General features: G+C 41.1%; 2 protein-coding genes across 3 annotated transcripts in view; one reads left to right on the top strand and one right to left on the bottom strand.

Moving 5' to 3' along the window:
• Window positions 1-7,392, bottom strand: part of pgbd5 (piggyBac transposable element derived 5) — a 21,710-nt gene extending 14,318 nt beyond the window's left edge. The window contains exons 1-2 of the mRNA XM_005727411.2: window positions 6,522-7,392; window positions 725-1,155 (exon numbers count right to left, since the gene is read on the bottom strand). Coding sequence (XP_005727468.1) covers window positions 725-1,155; window positions 6,522-6,909 — 819 coding nt within the window. The 5' untranslated portion in view covers window positions 6,910-7,392. The remainder of the gene's footprint in view (window positions 1-724; window positions 1,156-6,521) is intronic.
• Window positions 7,393-7,972: 580 nt separating this feature from the next.
• cog2 (component of oligomeric golgi complex 2) overlaps window positions 7,973-13,738 on the top strand; it is a 10,065-nt gene continuing 4,299 nt past the window's right edge. Inside the window, exons 1-10 of one of the 2 annotated variants that reach the window (XM_005727410.2) lie at window positions 7,973-8,163; window positions 9,200-9,361; window positions 11,000-11,065; window positions 11,151-11,231; window positions 11,349-11,452; window positions 11,699-11,807; window positions 12,407-12,586; window positions 12,779-12,903; window positions 13,322-13,448; window positions 13,562-13,701. In XM_005727410.2, the coding sequence (XP_005727467.1) occupies window positions 8,107-8,163; window positions 9,200-9,361; window positions 11,000-11,065; window positions 11,151-11,231; window positions 11,349-11,452; window positions 11,699-11,807; window positions 12,407-12,586; window positions 12,779-12,903; window positions 13,322-13,448; window positions 13,562-13,701 (1,151 nt within the window). In that variant the 5' untranslated portion in view covers window positions 7,973-8,106. Of the gene's footprint in view, window positions 8,164-8,799; window positions 9,046-9,199; window positions 9,362-10,999; window positions 11,066-11,150; window positions 11,232-11,348; window positions 11,453-11,698; window positions 11,808-12,406; window positions 12,587-12,778; window positions 12,904-13,321; window positions 13,449-13,561; window positions 13,702-13,738 lie in introns of those variants that run through there. The other variant, XM_005727409.2, reaches the window with a different exon arrangement.

Below are 13,738 nucleotides of genomic sequence, written 5' to 3' on the forward strand. Positions count from 1 at the left end.
ACTAAAAAAAGCCTTAGATAAAGTGCTTGTGTGAATGCACGAGTTGTATAAAGCGCTTTCAGTGCTCAGTGAGAGTAGAAAAGTGCTACATAAGAACCAGTCCATTTACCATATTTAAACATATCCTCCAGTGAAACTGCAGCACTGCATATAGCTTTCTCAGCTATATGGCTGGCCTTGTGATCTGGTGCTGAATAAATACAAATTGAATTGAAAGCAGTCATTCAACAAATTTCTCTTTTGCTTTACATCTAAAACTAAATAGCTCAAATGATTTTGTCAGAGAAGAGATAAACTAATTAAATTACAACTATGTATAAGACAATCTCTTGGCATACCCCTTGCAACTACACCTACATGCAACTCATACCCCACCTACTGATTACTGTCCTCTTCCTTCTCATTCTGCATCTGTGTAAATGTGTTATGGCTCCAGGTCAGAAAGTTAATATTGCACTGGAACACATAAACATGCTGACACAGCAAAACTTTGGATGTGGATGACTAAAAAGTGATTTCCTCAACATCATCACCTGTAAATGACTTCTGGAACTTTGGTCGTTTCTTTTTATACTACGCAATTCATGAGGCATAATAAAATGTAGCTGTGCTGTTAAAATGTGGTGCTCCTAAAGGCAAGAAGAATCTGTTGCCAGCTGAAAGAAAGCATCTAAAAATATCAAGAGAGGCTTGAAGAAAACGCCACCTGTCGCAACGCACACACCTGTGTTTGTGATGGTCTGAAAGTGCAGCTGAAGGACTGCTGCAGCGAGTCCAGGAAGGGCTGGATCTTGTAAAGGCCCTGGTTGCTTCCTTGTGATGGCCGGAAAGCCACAATGTGGAAGTACTTGAGGATCTTCTCAAAACGCGACTGACTCATCTTCAAGGCGATGCTTTGGTTGCTGAAAAAGCCCGAGCTCCAGATGCTGAGCACTGACTCACAGCGGTGCACACTGGTGGAGGTGACAAAGCCCAGGAACGCTTTCATTTCCTGGGCCGTGACGGGACGCCAGCCTTCGTCTGAGCCGAACCGCTCCTGAAACTTCTTGGCATACATGTTAGTCTGAGTGACCATGTTTTGGATGCAGTTGTCCGGGACAAAGAGCTGGAAAAAGTCCAAGGCTGTAGCGGTGGCTGGCATCTTTTGAGCAGGTCCTGTGTTGGGAAAAAGGACAAAAGTGAAATGTTATGACAAAAAAAATTATGCTGATTGACAGACAGAGAATCGCACATGGGATAAGTCACACACAGCACTGTCACTTACGCCCAGCTTTTTAACTTTGGTACGAAGCCTTCAATTTGATTGACTTTGCTGAGTAGAAGGGTTTTTTTTGACACAATAAAATATCATTTTGTTGAGCTGTCATCTTCAAAGCTGTGTGGGATGCACACAGGCTCATTCTTCCTTATATAAACTCCAGTGATATCTCAAAAGAATCTTGAGAAGAGTAACATAAAGCATCAATTAATTTTAGGTGTTACATTGTAGCAAAAAACACCCCCAAAAAACAAAACATCAGAATCAGAATCAGAATGGGGTTTTATTGCCAGATGTTGAGGTTTACAACATTAGGAAATTGCTGCGGTGCTTCAGTGCAAACAGAGGAACGCAGTACACTTCGTGCATCAGCAGCTTTTGGGTATGAATGTCATAAGCCCAGGGCAGCAGTTAGAAAGTTTACATGACCTGACAGCCACCACACTGTGGTGCCAGTCAAAGTGTGGCATTTCTATGCTTGCGGAAGGCTTCAGTGTCTTGTTGCTTTTGTGTTACGGCAGGCAATAAGTCAAAATCACGCTTTAATGTTTGCGAGCCATGAGCCATTAAAAAACATCTGCACTATTTCAATTAATTTGACTGATTAATTTGTTTATCCAGAATGATTTGCCTTTTTATTAATGAAATTTGAATGTATCTAAACCTGTGGAATAACACAGAAGCTTCACTTCATCTGTGTGTGGTTGTAAAGTTTGTGTGATCAGTGTACAGTGTTTAGTCCTTATAATGTACTACTTAAATCTATTGAAAGTCTATGTTATCAAGCAAGAAGCTTCTTTTTGGAAACTGCAGCATAAGAACAACTTAAAGAGATGTCTAAAAGTGTAGGCCTTGGTCACATAGGCAGAGAGAACAGGTGGCTGTGAAGTGACAGTGACATGAACCATGCTAATTGCGCTGATGATCAAACCGCTCACAAGAAACTTGTCTGTGCAGCACCGTATATCCCTTTTAGATCAGTTTCACCTAGTCACTGCCAGCAACCACTCACTAACTGGTTGAGGTATGCACAATTTTCCCTAGGAAGCGGTGGTTGCTAAGAAGTCGCCAACTGGTCTCTATGCCAGACTGTGGCTAACAGCTTAAAGAATAAACATTCAAAATAACACTCACGTGGCCAAAATTTCAAATAACAACACTGTTTGAGTCGTTTTTTTTCCCGCTACTTTTAGACATTGTCAAATACAGGGAATACTCTTAATATGGTGTTCACAACCCACAGCTCTAGACACATGCTGTTCAAACCTTCTGTTTGTCAGGTGCTGCCAATCTGAAGAGAGTTAGCCCAACATAAGATAAATAAGGACGCGGTTAAACTGTAAAATATGGAGATGGGACTGATCCATCCTTTAAAGTACTGAACGAAAACTTAAATTGTTGGCTTAAAGTAAAGAAGCCCTGACACAATTAAAATAACTGTATGCACAAACATTAACATCAAAGAATTGTTAAAAGCAATAGATAAATGCTCAAATATGAAAAAAAAAAGGTTCATCAGCTGCGGTATAAATGTTTGAAATGGCATAATTAATGAATTAGCAGCAAAACTAGCTAAAGGCAATGGATAAATAGGTAATTTAACTAAAATTAATCAACAAAGAATCAGAGCTGTTTTCTAAAATGTGCTAATGGCAGCAACAGTGAAGCGTAGTCGGGACTTTTCTGCCTGACCTAATTATTCTCCCTCGCTGGTTAAGGACGAGATAACATTTATCTCCCATTTAAAAAGCTCTCCGTCCGTCTGCCTTTGGATGTAGCTTTGGAGCCACACAGTCAATACTCAGTGTAGTTAACTGGCTTTGGTTCACTCTCAGGTTGTTGGATCCATGAGAGGTAATTTGGACTTTGAGCAGAACATCTTTTGGCTCGATTGAACAGCACAATCTCATTATCTCAGAACAACATAAAAAAAAAAAAAGGCTTTTACTCTCCCTTCTCAGGCCCTGTGTAGCTGGCTGCAACTAAAATAATGAAGGCTCTTTTCTTTGCAGATTTAACGATAACACACACGACTTCAACCTATATAGTACACTGTTAAAAGTGTGCAGGAGGACAAGACATGAAGTGTAGAAAAGACAGAGTGGGATACAAGCACTCCCACTCAGTTGATGCTTGCAGACAAGACACAGAAATAGCCAGGGCACAGCTCAAAGATCAACTCATTCACATCCAATTAGACTTGAAAGCTGAAGGTAATATTCAACATGACTTCCAGTCCACCCCTGAATAAAAACATCAGACGTTCAGACTGAAGATCTACTGAGGCAAAATGATTTAACACGACTCATCTCAGAAGGGAGGTACGAATACAGCGTGAGGAAGGACTCGTCATTTTCCTGGATAATAGAATTGTCTCATCTGCTGCTGCTGAGCAAACACAACCTTCCTCTTTGAGTAGCCCTGCCAGCTCATCGTCAGTCCAGCCCGCATCAATCAGATGAAACAGGATTAATCATTTACATAACTCTTCTTTCAGCTGATGCTAGTCTATGTGGCAGTCCTATAAATATCGATTTCCCACATTGCTCAAAAGAAAAATCCACCTACAGTGCACACACAGACAGGTATAATCCCTCGCGATTATCAGCTGTTGTGGCATTTCCATTGTCCCAGGACAAACATCTGTCTCGTAGAGCTTTTATAGCCATGGATTTAGTAGGAGAGATTACTGTGTATTTGAAGTGCATCAACCCTTACATAGACTAAATGTGTTCCAAGTTCAGTTTTTAGTGGAAATTAAAGAGACAGCACCTAAGTGCAATTTCTCACCACCGCGACTATTGATTAAAAATTTTTTTGACTTACAAATAAAACAATATCTACTGTCTTTAAGCAAAAACGTTTTCATTTGTGTTGTTTAGTCCAATTACTTCAGCATTCTACCTTTATGTGATTGATAGAGAATATTATGTATAAATATAATAAAATGCATCTTTGTCTAAGTGTTTTTAATGGCTGAGAGATCTCATGCAGACAAGGTAGCAATACACAGTCAGGCAGATGAACTGACATAGGGACAGGAGCAGTAATCTTTCAGTCAGCTTCAGCAAAGTGAAGCAATAAATAGTTCTTTAATTCCCTTCGACATCATGATAAAGTGCTTATATAATCTAAGAGCTACGGTTCATAATCTTTGGTCTAGTCATTTGCCACCCGCCTCGCACTGCAGGGGCAACCATCACAAACTCATTTGAAGACAGCATATTACATATGAACATCCTGTGTCAGCACGCACTGACTGACATAGAAATGGGCAGGCAGACAGACGGGCACTGACCGACTTTGCCGAAACGTCATTCGTGCCATTAAAATCTGCAGAGACGCACATTTATGCAGACATGCTGCTCAGGATGGAGTCATTCTTATCTGTTCGGGCTGATTAAGTCAGAGTAAGGTCTTGGCTACTTGAGGTCTGAAGTGTGATTATGCGCTCTGGCAGTACTACATCCATGCTTTTAATCATACCTACCCTGATACAGGATGGCAGGCCTAGAGTTGCAGTGGCTTGTGCAAACAGACACTGACTGCATTTTTAACAAATCAGACCAGACCATACAAACACACCTGCTGCCACCCTAGCTTAAGTCAACAAAGTCACAACAGCTAAATAGAGTCAGACAGTCCAGGATGTAGAAGTACTGAACATCCTCTAACATTTGTGGCACAGCAAGAACCTCTTATGGTACCCCAGCTCAGTGCAGCTTGGTTCAGACTATTTTGGGTGCTTAAAACAGACACCACTTTATATCCAGGCTCAGATTATCCCAGAGCAGGATTACTAAAGTTAGCTGGATCTGAAAAAAATAAAATAAAATCCAGAAATAAATGTTATTTAGTATGTGTCTTTTTTTTAGTATTGTGTTTATTGGAACAGGCTTTTTGTTGAACCAAATAGCTCCAAAACAACATTTAAAAGCTTTATCTCATTTGTTCATATGTGGGTTTTTTTTTTAATGATCATGTAGTACATTTCGGTGTTTGCTGCACTGGAACAGCTTGGGAACAATTCTTTGCAAACAGCGAGTGCTGTTCACTTACTTTGCAGTGGCATCTTGGCAGGTTATCTACAGCCAGGGCTTTTTATTCATTTGAATAAGTGTGTTCCTACTAGGTAGTGTGCCAGCACACTGGGGCTTGGTCCGTATCTACTACAGCCATATGCCGATTCCCCTCCAAGTCTGCAACAGTGCATCCTGTCACGGTGGAAACAGGATGGCATTCTCACAAATCGTTTTGGCTTCAGCGGAGGCAGGAAAGATGGACAAGGAGAACCAATCCAAACATAGCTTGACTGAAAGAGCTGCACTATAAACCCCAAACCCCACTCTCTGATCTATAATGGACTAAATAAATAAATACTGTTCTTAAGACTGACAGTCTAATGGTGTGGTAGAGAGGAAGGAGCAGTGTGGGTGCACACACTGCTGTTTAACTGTCACGATTCATGCACACAAATGTCTCTCCTTTGCGCACACACACACACACACACACACACACACAAACAGACCTGCAGAAGTGTGCAGTTAAAAAGGAAAATAACCGAATGAATAAATCAGGATTCTCTGAGCTTGTGTCTCACATTTAAGCTGTTGGTACCAGTGGACAAAGGCTGGCATTTGTGCATTAGTTCTGCATGAATGCACACACCTACATAGCATCAGAAGGCATGCATACTAGGTTAAGTTGTGGCTCTTCAAAGTGCATAGATATTTCTTGTTATGCACATTGAGTTTATATGCAACAAAATGTGCCATTTATTTATTTTTTTATTCTAAAATATGCACATAATACATGTGCATGGAGCCAGGAGAGGCTTCATGCCGTTTCTCTAAACGAAACAGCTCTGAAACATGAGCACATACACATAAGACAGCATGTCTACAACAGCACCAAGGGGTGATGCATCAAAGGTTAAGCCTTTGCCATTAACTTAATAAAGCAATTAACGATGCATGTGTCATGTTTCTCTCTGTTACTCTCCTCACTACACACAAGCAAGAAGCGCACACATACAGAGAGAGAGGGAGAGAGATAAAAACGAGAGCAGTATTCAGTTGTTTAAAAAAAAGAAGAAGAAGAAGCAGTAGTTGCTTTGTAGCTGTTGTGACAAACAGAAATGGCCTGCCTGACCTGAAAAATGTGAACACGGACTGCACTCCTGTCTGTGTCTATCCAATCACTACACAGCCGTGAGCATTTGCTCCCCACCAGTGCAAAAATTAGCCCATCCATCGTGCCTCACCGTATGTATCATTGTACGGCGGGACCGTGACATCCTGCAGAGTCTCCGTCCAGCCCTCCTCCTCTGCCTGACTACGGGATAGGGAGCCGGGGGGTCCTGCTGCGCTGCCACCTCCTGTCCCCCCGCTGTGTCCACTCTCCTTATCGCCTCGTTTCTGGTGGTGATGGTGGTGGTGCTGCTGTTGCGGTGGCTGTTGCTGCTGCTGATCCTCCTCACCTACCTCGGCTATGTAGTTATCAGAGTCGGAGTCTCCGGAGGTGCTGTAGAAGGGATTGTCGCTGCTGTCGTCCCCGGACTCGCCGAACACGTCGTCGGATATCTGCAGGCTCTCGTACCGGGAGCGGGCCGCTTCCAGGAGAGACAGCGCCTTCCGCCCGCACTCCGCCATCTCTCTCTCTGTAGTGATGCTCCTCTCTCCTCCCCCCTTTCTCTTTCTTCCACTCTCTTTCTCACCCTTTCACTACCTCCTCAGTGGCGTGCAAGTGGTCACGATCTTGCAGGAGCAGGAGACGTGTTTGCCTTCAGTGTGGCGATCACACCCTCCCCTGTGTTTGGTATGAATTATGATCCACCTGCCGTCCCGGTTCGGATGCGAAGCCCGGTGGTCAGCAGAGTGTAGATCCGGTGGCAGCTGTCCGCTTCAAGGGTACTGGAATATTTCCGCCCCCTTGCTCTGCCCACAGCGCTGCTCACTGGGCAAAATCATCAATAGTTTTGGCTCAGCATCCGGGTTGAGAGACCAGCGAGTTATTTATCCACTCCGAGGAATAGCGAGAGTAGTGGCTGGCACTGAATCACCTGACGCCGTAGCGCTGCACCGCCAGCCAATAAGATTTCACTTTCTAAAGCAAACTCGGACAGGAGCGGTGCGGCTGATGGCAGCTGCTAAAGCTGAGGTGAAGGAAGATTATGATGACTAACGATAATACAGTGCTAGAATAATAATGATGGACGCAGAAAATGACAACGAGGAAAATTAAAATTCAAAATTATTTTATTAGATTATAGATATAATAAAATTACAACTATTATTTATTAATTAATTTTGATATTTAGAAGCATTTTTAGCGAAAACAGACTCATCTTTTGGCCATCGCGAATTATTAATTAAACAAGACCTCAATATATGGATTAAAGTAGATTTTTCTTTTCATATCTACTGCAAAGAAAAGAGAAACGCTGTTGATGTTGGAAAGGACTGTCACAGTGAATGCGGATTTAGTTTTAATTATTATTTTTTTTCTATATACTGCAAATTAACAAAATGGCATTTGGAAATAAAAAATTGAGCACCTAAAAGTTTTGAGCAATTTTATGTGACTACTCTGAAATCCAAAATTATTAGTAACAAACCATTTTAGTTATTTAAATATTAAAATATTTAGGTTATATTCAACAGCGACCCCTGCGGTCTCAATGTACTGTGGTCACATTGCATGGGGCCTCTAGGGGGCGCAGGAGTATTATCTTAATCACTGTCTTCTTCGTCGGTGCGCTTGCCATGTTTGCGGAAGCTTGACTACAGCTAGCTCAAGACTGGTCGTCATTTCTCTGACTGTAGCTTCAAGTTGTGTTTTCTTATAAAATGAATCTACCAAAGGGACCGGATTCTCTGTGCTTCGATAAGGATGTTTTTATGAAGGTAAGAGTGTATAAATGCTAGTTGAAGCGTTAGGATGTCAAACTAGCTAGAATTAGGCTAGCTAAATGTCGATAGTGGACGTTCATTCTGATGCTCCTGTGTCAGTAAAGGTTTACCAGTCAGTAGATATGAATGTTTTACCGAGCCAGCAGAGTAACTTTAAATAACAGGCAACATGCAGGCGTTTCTGCGTGAAACAGTCGACGCCTGAGGATTGCAGTTTGAGCACTTACCTGACACTTTGTTAGGTACACCTGTCCAAGTGCTTGTTAACTTAGAAATGTAAATATGTAATTAGCCAATCACATGGCAGTAATCCAAAGCGTTTGCTCATGTGGACGAGGTTTAGACTTGGCTTGTTGAAGTTCAAACTGACCATCAAAAGGAGGGATGAGAGTGATCAAAGTGCCTTTAAACGTGGCATTTCCCTACACGACCCTCTATACCAGGGCTGCCCAATCCCAGTCCTCGAGAGCTACTATCCTGCAGCTTTTAGATGCATCCCTACTCCAACACAGCTGAATCAAATGAATGGCTTGTTATCAGGCCTTTGCCAAACACGATGGCATGCTGAAGAGGTAATCAAACCATTTGATTCAGCTGTGTTGGAGTAGGGATGCATCTAAAAGCTGCAGGATGGTAGCTCTCGAGGACCGGGATTGGGCACCCCTGCTCTATACGGTTCACAGAGAATGGTGTAAAAATAGAGAAAATATGCAGTGAACAGCGGATCTCTGGGTGAAAATTCCTCGTCGATGTCAGAGGAGAATGGCTGATAGAGCTGTAAAAGTAACTAAAATAACCAGACGTTACAACCAAACTATGCAGAAGAGCATCTCTGAATGCACCACACACACCGGGTGCCACTCATTGCAAGAACAGGAAAGGCACCGATCTTTCCGAATCTATGTTCAGTCTATTACCAGTCAATTAAGGCAGTTCGCAAACCAAAAGGAGGGCCAAGATGTACCTATCAAAGTGACCAGAGTTAATGTGTCGTTGAATGCATGCTGCCTTCTTCCCTTTGTGTCTGCAGGATGACTTTGACGTTGACCAGTTTGTGGCTGAGTGTCGGAAGCAGGTCCAGCTGGAAGAACTGAGAGAGGACCTGGAGCTCTACTACAAGCTGTTGAAAACAGCCATGGTGGAGCTCATCAACAAGGACTATGCAGACTTTGTTAACCTCTCTACCAACCTGGTCAGTTGTTATTCATGTTATCTAATGGCAATAACTGTAATTTTAAATGTGTAAAGTTTAGAAACAGTAGCCAACAGGAGGATGTCCCTTGGTGTAATTTAAAATTTAACATAATTGTAAACTGCCTTGATGAAATGTAGCTAATAAATCAGTCATTATTATTGGTAGGTATTGTTTTATTTATGTAAATAAACAGAATGTATGTCTTGTCAGTTATTAGATCTACTCAATGATTTAATTTGTAAATTAAGTGATGGAAAAATGGCCAAATCTGTAGAACTAATCAAGCAAACCTTTGCTGGTTCAACTTCGAAAATGTGAGCACTTCATACTTTTCTGTTTCAATAAGGAGAGGCCGTTGGGAACAATGATTTAGTAAGAAAGAGAATTGAATTGGCGTTTAGACTCTAGCCCATCATAGCAGAACAAAATCCTAGCAGTGTAAGAAGTTATGACAGGACCCTAACTAGAGGAGAAGATGAAGATGGAGGCTTGGATTGGGCTGTAAGTGATCAGTGTGAGATGGCAATGGGGAGAAGGCGGCTGCCTGAAAGGCAGAAAGATAGAAGAGCAGTGAGGTTTAAAGCACATAGAATGGGGACTGATTGGTGTGAGATAGCAGGCAAGAAAATGATTGGATTAAAGTAATGATGGCTGTACTGAGTTTGACAGCGTATCAGCCTGAACACCCAAGAAAGCAGGCAGATGAGTGATTACGGATCTTACTTATTGAAGTAAGATCCGTAAAACTTGAACTTGCATTCAAGTTTTTAACTTTTCATGCTTACTAGACTTCAAAACTTTGAGATGAAACTGTAAAACAAATCTTTCTTGGTGTATCTTTTAATGATTATTTTTAACTGGAAAATGTCAAACTGTATCCATCCTCTGAATTTCTGTGGTGCAGAACTTATCCAGAAAGATGAATACTCATTTGTAGTATGTTCATAAATTATTACACTTGTGGTTTAAAAATGCCAAAAGGTATTCAAGCCACCATTGATCAGTCACGGTCCACACAGCGTTATCGTCACAGGGTAAGTGCGCAAAAGTCTGCTGCGTCACAAAGTTGGCAAATTTTGGCAGAGCCAAACATGGGGTTTTCCACTTATAGTCGAGAGGTTTACCAGACAAGGCCAGTGCACTGTTTATTTGCAGTTTTTGCACCCAAATAATTGTTACTGCTCAGTAAAAAATAATTGTTACTGTTCAGTAAGAATTATTATTTGGATAGTTTTGGGAGATCTTTGCAGAGTTTAAGATTATAATAATAAACATTACAAATATTGGTTGTTCTTGATTGCATCAGTGCTTGGCCATTTTTGAGTGCAGCTGGGGCTCTTGTGTCCTTCGCTGGCTTTTCCCATGCTGAATCACAAATTTGTTTTGGACAAAGTTTGACTATAAATTGTCAGCTTGTGGCAAGAAATCATAACAGGAATTTCCATCTTTTCCCTTTTTTTTTTTTTTTTTTCAGAGCAATGTATTCCGCAAAATATCTGTGACTTACTGTTATTAACAGTTACGAATCTAGTATTTGGTCTGTTAATATGCTTCTGAACAGTTAAACAAATCCTACAGTTTTAATATTCTTAAATAAAGCCTGGGCCTAATCTGACATCTGCTCCTTCATCTTAGGTTGGGATGGACAAAGCACTCAATCAGCTTTCTGTGCCATTAGGACAGTTACGTGAGGAGGTTATGGTACGTTCTTGTCTGAATAAATATACTTCCGACTGTAATTACTTCCTGCCACTGAGTACTTTTCTCTGGTTGCTATTTGTTGCAGAGTCTGCGGTCCTGTGTTAGTGAGGTGATACAGGCGATAGATAACCAGCTGTTGAAGCACGAGGACCTGCAGAAAAAAAAGGTTTGGCTCCTCTTTTTACGGTCAGACTTTATGCTTTGACCAAACTGTATTTTGTGTTAATTTTATGTTAAGCCCATAGCAAGCTCAGTTCTCCCTTTCATTGTCACCATCAATCAGGTGTGTGTGATGAGGCTGATTCAGGTTGTACGATCAGTGGAGAAGATTGAGAAAATCCTTCACTCACAGAGTTCCAAGGAATCCAGCTCTCTGGAGATCAGCAGGTAGAGAGCTGACATGCTAATCTAGTCAATCTGTGTATTACTTGGTAGATTGTTAAATTATATCTGAAATGATTAAGAAAAATTCAAACCAGATCCCAGGCATCACATCAGGAGTTATGTTTTGTTGAGCTTGGTCTTTGTAGGGACATAATGCTATCATGCGAGTCAGACCATTTTCCATAGATCCTCTTTTTTTTTATTATTATTTTTTTTATTGTGAGGGTTTTTATTTTTCTTTATTCACAGCCCCTTGTTAGCAGGACAGATCCTAGAAAGGATTGCAACAGAGTTCAACCAGCTGCAGTTCCACGCTGTACAGAGCAAAGGAATGCCCCTGCTGGACAAAGTCAGACCTGTAAGTATTAATGAACCAATCACTTAGGGTGTTTGCAGACCTATAATTCATTTACTCTGGTCTGAATCAGTTGATGACTTTGTAAACATGTAGCTTTATTCTGTGGTTTGGATATGTTCCCACAGAGAAAAATCAAAGTGAACTCCCAAATGTGTCACTACAACTCATGTGAAAAAGTTCAGTCTGCTCATTGGCCAGATGTGTCTGGGGTGGGAGCATAAAAGTAAAGACAGGAAGAAAGTGTTGTGTGAGAAAATGGAAAATTTACATTCATTTCACAGCTAGTTGCTAGCTAGTGCAGAGGTTTGCACATCTATAGTAACTTTCCACATCAAGAATACAAAGCATGCGTGGCTATCTGTTCATTCTTTAGCTCAAACTTGTAGCACACACCTAGTAGTTGGTCTGGATCGGGGTTAGATCACATTTACCCCCAAAACAAACTGCACTGGGGTTTGTTTGGAACATACTGAGACTAACTCTTTTCAAAGGGTCTCAGTGTTTTTTTTGGGGGGGGGGTTATGTCTGCACCTGAGTATGACTACTGTGTTCACACCTGCACAAAACGAACCGCACCAAGTGGGAATGTCTTCTGCCAGCGTATTGCAGGGATCACGTCTATGCTACAGCAGTCTCTGGAGGGTCTGCTGATTGAGGGCTTGCAGACATCGAATGTGGACATGGTACGTCACTGCTTGAGGACTTACGCCACCGTAGACAAGACTCGAGATGCTGAGGCCCTGGTAGGACAGGTGCTCGTCAAACCATATATGGACCAGGTAAATGTGACACACATACCTCAGCTTTTTGGGTAACTATGTTTTAGATATTATCTAACATGAATGGGAGCATTATTAGTTTATAATAAATATGGCAGAGAAAATTCTGACTTTTTAAAAAGACAGATTTCGATGAAATACTGAAAAAGAGATACAAAATTCATTTAATCCCCTGTCATGTTCTTTCTTTAGGTGATAGTTGAAGAAGTGGTAAAGTCCAGTCCAAGTGGTCTTCAGATGATGTACTCTAGACTTTTGGAGTTTGTTCCACACCACTGTAGACTGCTCAGAGAGGTGACTGGAGGAGCCATATCCAGGTATTAATGTTACGGGCGTATTCATCCAAAGCACATTCAGTGTCTTTGCATTTAATATATGAACCAGGTTATGTGATTATCTTTACACCATTTTGGTAGCTATTTTTTTTTTAGTTAAGTGATGTCATTTCTTGGCCATATGCTTGGGGACAAATAAAAGGACATTTTGGGATAAATTTAAAGTTTAAGATTTGTGTCAAATAGGATATTTTTGTCCTAATTCTGAAAATTTGGGAGAACAATTTTGAAAAGCCAAAAAACAATATATTCTAATAGTTTCACTGAGTAGTGGCTTTCAATTTTTGTACAAAACTGATAATTTCTACTAGTATTACGAACACAAAGTAAGTCAGTGGCTATAATAGTGACTACTGAATAAAGTTTCAAAGCATATTTTAAATGTACCCTTTATTCTCAGTGACAGAGCTGACATAGTGCCAGGTTATGATTTCCTGGTGAACTCTGTTTGGCCAGAGATGGTCAAAGGCATAGAGGAAAGGTTGGCCTACATCTTTAACCCTGGAAACCCCGACATATTCTACGAGGTAAAGCTGCAGTGACACAATTAGACTGTGTATGCATGTGTATGGTCACATAATGCAAGGTTTGATTGTATAATTCTTTCTTGCGTTTCCTTTTCGTTTTATCATCTTTTTAGCGTTACAGTGTAACTATGGAGTTTGTGCAGAGGTTTGAACGACAGTGTAGCTCACAGGCCAGTGTGAAGAGACTGAGAATACACCCTTCATATACAAGCTTCCAGAACAAATGGAACCTGCCTGTCTACTTTCAGTTACGGTGAGTATTACCATAATACACTCAAACACTCTGTGTC

Source organism: Pundamilia nyererei, unplaced genomic scaffold (genome assembly GCF_000239375.1).
Source record: "Pundamilia nyererei isolate P.nyererei 1_Seehausen unplaced genomic scaffold, PunNye1.0 scaffold00024, whole genome shotgun sequence".
Classification (NCBI taxonomy): Eukaryota; Metazoa; Chordata; class Actinopteri; order Cichliformes; family Cichlidae; genus Pundamilia; species Pundamilia nyererei.